Source organism: Helianthus annuus, chromosome 12 (genome assembly GCF_002127325.2).
Source record: "Helianthus annuus cultivar XRQ/B chromosome 12, HanXRQr2.0-SUNRISE, whole genome shotgun sequence".
Taxonomy (NCBI): domain Eukaryota; kingdom Viridiplantae; phylum Streptophyta; class Magnoliopsida; order Asterales; family Asteraceae; genus Helianthus; species Helianthus annuus.
In genome coordinates, this window is record NC_035444.2 from 38,487,923 (window position 1) to 38,494,102 (window position 6,180).

General features: G+C 30.7%; 1 protein-coding gene across 1 annotated transcript; it reads right to left on the bottom strand.

Annotated features, from left to right (window-relative positions):
- Positions 1-5,019: 5,019 nt before the first annotated feature.
- Positions 5,020-5,855, bottom strand: LOC110892731. Its single transcript, XM_022139881.2, has 4 exons — positions 5,770-5,855; positions 5,560-5,644; positions 5,342-5,474; positions 5,020-5,274 (listed from the first exon to the last, which is right to left on the bottom strand). The coding sequence occupies exons 1-4, from the start codon at positions 5,849-5,851 to the stop codon at positions 5,020-5,022; spliced, it is 555 nt and encodes a 184-aa protein (XP_021995573.2). The 5' UTR covers positions 5,852-5,855.
- Between the last annotated feature and the right edge of the window lie 325 nt (positions 5,856-6,180).

Below are 6,180 nucleotides of genomic sequence, written 5' to 3' on the forward strand. Positions count from 1 at the left end.
GATGGAAAGCTAACTATGAAAATGTATGATATTACCGATGAAGATTTTGAGGTTTTTTTGATGAACTTCTTGAAGATGAAAGAATGCCTTGGTTCTTGTGTTGAAGATTTAGAAATAAGTGAGATATTGTGTTTATCATTACTAAAATATCTCTTTATACAGGGTCCGGATAAACATGATTCGGCGGGTCGGGTATGGTGCAATCTATCGCGGATACATCTTTTAGGTTTGTAACTTTGATTTAAAAAATATATAAAGTATTGAAAGTGACTAATATTGGTATCCATGTACAATAAATATTTTAAATTTGAAAATGCAAACTTATACAATATGAAATTTATATTTCTATCTATATAAATGTAATGTATTTAAACTAATTTGAAAATTAGTTTATGATAATCGTATAAGGTGATAAAAATAGTCTTCTCATAATGGGGCAACATCTTTGTGACTGCTTGAACAAATTGTAAACTTTTATAAATATGTCAAATGGTATCCAAATAGTGATTCTTAAAAAGTCTCATTTAATCAACAAATTTTTAACTGATTGAGGTTAATCAACGTTAATCAATTCGAAAACATGAATATAAGTTGGAACATCCGGGATAGGGAAAATTATATTTGAATTACAAATACATATAGAAAATTAGTAAACTAATTCGTGTGTTCTTTCCCTTACTAACAAAATCTTTTATTCGGTTTTAGTCAAATTCCAATTTGGCCTCCATGAGTGTTTAAAGTTTGATGTGGAATTATTAACTTTTAGGTTATGAGTGAAATATAATTATAATAATGTTTGGAGATTAATGTTTAACGATAATTGTGGTGTTAGAAAATAATATCTATATTTATAAACATAAAATATATATAGATTATACTATACACGTTTTGTATTTTTTTTTTTGATTGATTTAATTTCAATTACGGTATTTGGTAATAAAGAAGGCATATTACCACAATGTATGTTAAAATATGTAATTTAATAAACCAACTTTTTGGACAAAAATAAACATGAAACGTAATACACTTAATTCTTTTAATATTAAAGTAAGCAAAAGATAAAACACAAGACACTTGAAACAAATTACATAGTTCGATAAACAAAAGAGAAAATACTTTCAATTTAATTCCATTTTCCTAACGGAAAGGCGAAACGATTGTCTCCAAAAATAATGCGCCTTTAGGTCCGTTAAAGCTGTCAACATGTTGAATGTAGTTCAAAGATTCGTTGGACAGTAGAACTTCAACAGTATCTCCCCAAATACTTGTTATCAACCACTTATTTTCTTGAATTATATTCGTCCTTTGGTGCGGCTCCAATTGTTGAACTATGCGAGCATTGCTGAAAGGAAAAACCGTTATCCAATCATCATCTTCATATTTCACCAATTCTGCGATTATCTCATCAGAATATCGAACAACAATGCCATGGAGCTTGTTCGAAATTGTTATAAAATGCACTTGGCAAGGATTGACTTGAATACGTTCGGGAAAACGAAGAATACTGAACGATTCAGATACAACATCAAAAGCAACAATGTTACATTCACCCGGTGGAATCCAGTAATTAGAAGCAGTGAAATAAATTGTTTTGCCGGAATAAATACCAGCCGACCATGAATAAAAGTTTGAACCTAACCGACATCCTTTCAAGAAACTCAGATTTCTCCATGAATCATTATGTCGTGAATATACACGAGCAGTAACTGCACCAGCGAAACAGTTAATATGAAGCACCTTCAGATCGTTGTGCTCGTCAAAGTACATCCCACCCGTATCGTCATGTCGACCAAAATAACGACTAAAATAGTCGTCCGATATCAACTTAAAACGCCTAGTCGTTGGATTCCAAAGGACGAGCTCATTCGCATCAGTCCTCCTAATGCAAAGTAACATCAGTCCGTTAAACGAAGCTATAATGATTAGTCTTGTTGGCTGCACATCGTATGGAAAAGTGATGACTTTTCTGGTATCGACTTCCAAGTTGCCAGATACTATGTCGTCAACGACAATGGTATGTTCATCGAAAGAGAGCAACTTCTTTTGTAGTAAGTTTGAAAGTCGTCGAGTATGTATTAAAGCAAACTTTGGTGTAGATAACTCATAACACCATTGTTTGCAAACACAGTTGAATTGAGAAACTACCTTTGGAGGTAGTCTCGATAAGATCTCTTCAAACATCATGTCATCACCAATACGATCCATGATCCTTAATACGCTGAAAACAAAAAAAAAATTAAACAAAAAACGATTGTATAAAAACTTATTGTATAAACACTTCAGAACTATCATTTGAATAGCAAATATTTTATAATAGTAAAATTTCATACAATAACCATAGTAGAACAATTTTAACACTTCAAACAGGATGTTCAAAAAATATAAAAAAAAAGACATTAAAAGAATAGATACTATTTATATAAAATCACCAAATCTAACCATTAACAGTAAAGCTAATCAAAACAGAATCCATTAACAAAAATACGAAATCTTCAAATAAGTTTATGTCAAACCAAATACTTTCGATCACTGTACCATAACTATATAAACAAAATTCAATTGTACAAGAATGAAGACATTTCTTAGTATCATCCAGACCAAACAATCTCGAATATTGTTTTGGTTTCCGGTTTAATCAGAGATAAAACATCAAGTATAAACATACTATACAAGTATATGATTCGATATAATCTTATACAAAATACTTGTATAAGATTGAAGACATAGATTATTACCCTAAAGAACAAATAATTGCGAGTAAAAGAGATGAAAAAATACACCAATCGGAGATGTAATCAAACATTTAACCAGAAATAATAGATGAAGACAAAGAAAAGATTCATGTATGCGATTGCATGTATAGATACATAATCGGACATGGAAAGGTTTACATTTAAAGTAAATAAGATGAAAACAATACACCAACAACATTTTAGGTATGAAATATGTATGATATTACCGATGAAGATTTAGAGGTTTTTTGATGAACTTCTTGAAGATGAAAGGTTTCCTTGGTACTCGTGATGAAGGAATAGAAATAACTGATATATTGTGTGAGAGATATTACTAAAATATCTCCTATATATAGTGTTGATACCCATGGATTTTTTTTCGGGTCTATTGCATATCTCGTGGATTATGTTATAAGTTTGTAAGATCAATTTTAAAACTATATAATGTATTGAAATTGACTAATAATATGACTGTACAATAAATATATTATTTTTGAAAATACAAACTTATACAATATGAAATTTATATATCTAAATATATATATAATGTATTTAAAGTGACTACGGGAGATCTTTAAGAGTTAGGTTCATTCATTTTGCTGTAGTGCCATCCTTTTTGTAGGGATAACCAATGTGAAGACCCTTATGGTGATGCCATCTCATTATCGAAGGCCAATTTAACATGACACATCATACCTTATTTAGCATGTGTATTACATATAACTTTATTAATTTGGGATACGGGGTCAGTTTCTGGTGAGAGTTATCGAGTTGAAATACAAAATTAGTTTATCATAATTATATAAGGTGTTAAAAACAGTCTTCTCATAATGGCGCAACTTCGTTGTGACTCACACGAAATTGGTTATGCATTAGTTCTTAGTTTATGATAAGTATGTATTAGTGAAATAATTTTAGACAACAACTACAAACATAAAAAAATTGGTTTAAACAAATTCTATACTTTTATGAATATGTGAAATGGTATCGAAGTAGTGATTCTTAAAAAGTCGCATTGAAGCAACAAAATTTTAACTGATTGAGGTTAATCAACGTTAATCAACTCGAAAGTATGAATATAAGGTGATATTCAAAACACCTATTCCGGTACATTTTTTACCAAAAATCAGTAAATGATAAAGCATACGATATTACCAAATGCCAATATAAAAAACCTTAATTACTTCCAAAAAAATGTCAAAATAAAATCCATAAAACCATCAATAGCATATAATGCCTTATTCCAACACATAAGTCTTAAAAATATGTAAAATGGAAATTCAAATCTAGACCATTTGCAGATTCCTTCATTTCTCTAACTTTGGAGTGATGAGGTCAAACTTGATAGCATCTTTTATTTCAACATCACCCGGAATGTTCGGACGTTTAGTTGAAGAACTGTCAACAGCATCAACATCATAAACTTCTTGAAGGTTACGTTTGACGTTTTCCAACTTTGACTGACCATGATCGCTAACATCAACATGTTCTGGTGTAACATTGTCACCAATTACAGATTGTGATTCCTGCAGAATAAATTAAATAATAACATTCAAATTTATTTTTTATGGTTATCTATTGTATTAAGTAAAGTGACACTGTGCAAAATTTAAATGTTACCTTAGATATGAATTTCACATTACTGACTGAATCAGACAGTGATTGAACATTTGACTCAGACTGATCAACCTACACAAAAAACCAAATATATACAAAAAGTTGTATATTAAGAATAACGGTGATTGGATCACCCGCGGGGAGGGTGATCGGTGGTATAATAAGATGCTTACAGTAGAGATATTTTTTGGGTACTACTAATTTACCTCGTTAATTTTCCATTTTTTCTCTAGCGCTGAGAGTATGTCATCGTCAGAAGATAACATAGAAATTCCATAGTTTTCCGACTGGTTAGCAATGTTATAACTGGAAACTTTGATTTGAAAAGCAAACTTTCTGTTGATCAGCGTATCAAACTCAGCTGGAAGTGTTTGAAAGCCTCCTTCAATCGAACTGTCAACCTATTTAAAACAATGAATTTCGCCTCAGATGTATGAATTGAATATATTTAAACCACAAACCTAATAAAAGTGAGGATAATTAGGTAAAAGGTGTACCTTTGTATAAACATCCAGGAGTTGTTTGGCGGTTTTCTTAAAAAGCTTAATAGCTTCATAATCAAACAACGTACAAGAGACAGTCCCTGTCGAATCCTGAACCCTTAGAGGTATCTTGTATCTAGTAGGCAGCAATAAACAACAAAAATCCAAACATGCACTTAGATTATATGTTATGGATGATTAAAAAAACCAGTAAACAAAAAATATATATTATACCGATGAATAGGGGTAATGTCAGCAGCCTCGCAATCACCGTTTGTACACTCAATGATATTCTGATCTAAAACGTCAAAGCTGCCGTCCTCTTTTTCAACCAGCTGAGATCTCTCTTCAATTTGTTTCTTACAATGATTGCATGCTAAATAGTACCAAGGCTTATTATTTGATATTGCAATAACAGTACCAACGATGACAACCTTCTTTTCCTATTATAATAAAGTATTAGAATATAAGCCACAATTAACAAAAAAATACATGATGTAGGAAATGTACCACTTCAATGGAAGAAATGAAAGCATTGTACACAAAGTCACCAGCATTTAGAAACTGTTCTTCAACATTGGATATCACTTGAGAACATGAGTGTTTACTGGAAGACGACTGAGAAAACTCCTTCTCCACATACCTAGAAGAGGAGTAATGTATTTAGAACAGTTCAAAAAAAAAAAAAAGGACAGTTTAACTTTAATTTCAAAATTACACAGAAATACCTTTCTTTGAACTCTCTTATCTCATCAATATCAGAATTCATGAAAAGACGACTTGCTTCAAACATATTGGTAAGGCCAACTTTTTCTGAACATCGTTATACAAATGGAAAAGAAACATACATAGCATATTTATTAATATACATATATATAAGAAAATGAAATAGCTGAATATTATTATGTTTCTTCATTAAATATATTTGAAATGAGTACCTTGATAGATGTTTACCGTGCCAAAATGCACAAGAAGAACCACATGATCTTCGCGGTCCTTACCATTCATATAATCGGACATCTCGATTGCATAGTTGTCCCATAATGTAAGACTAATCTTGGTATCACTGTACAATAAATTGTTTACATTTTAAGAATACAAACTTATATAATATGAAATCTATATATATGTATATATATGTAATGTATTTAAAGTGACTACTGGAGATCTTTGAGAGTTAGGTTCATTCGTTTGGTTTTAGTGCCATCCTTTTTATCCACATCCTCAATAGGATAAGACACAACCACGTATCCAAGAAAATCTACGAAACAGAACAATGTGTTAGTTTAATATACGTTTCACTATTTAAAAAGTATTAACATTTTCTTGATAAAAATACAGAACAGTTA

What these genes read in the sequence shown, in the direction of transcription:
- LOC110892731 (XM_022139881.2), bottom strand. Translation starts at nt 5,851, where the DNA reads ATGTCCGATTATATGAATGGTAAGGACCGCGAAGATCATGTGGTTCTT. An exon ending in CACGGTAAACATCTATCAAG is followed by an intron (nt 5,645 to 5,769) that starts GTACTCATTTCA and finishes AACGATGTTCAG; the next exon opens with AAAAAGTTGGCCTTACCAAT. An exon ending in TCATTTCTTCCATTGAAGTG is followed by an intron (nt 5,275 to 5,341) that starts GTACATTTCCTA and finishes TTATTATAATAG; the next exon opens with GAAAAGAAGGTTGTCATCGT.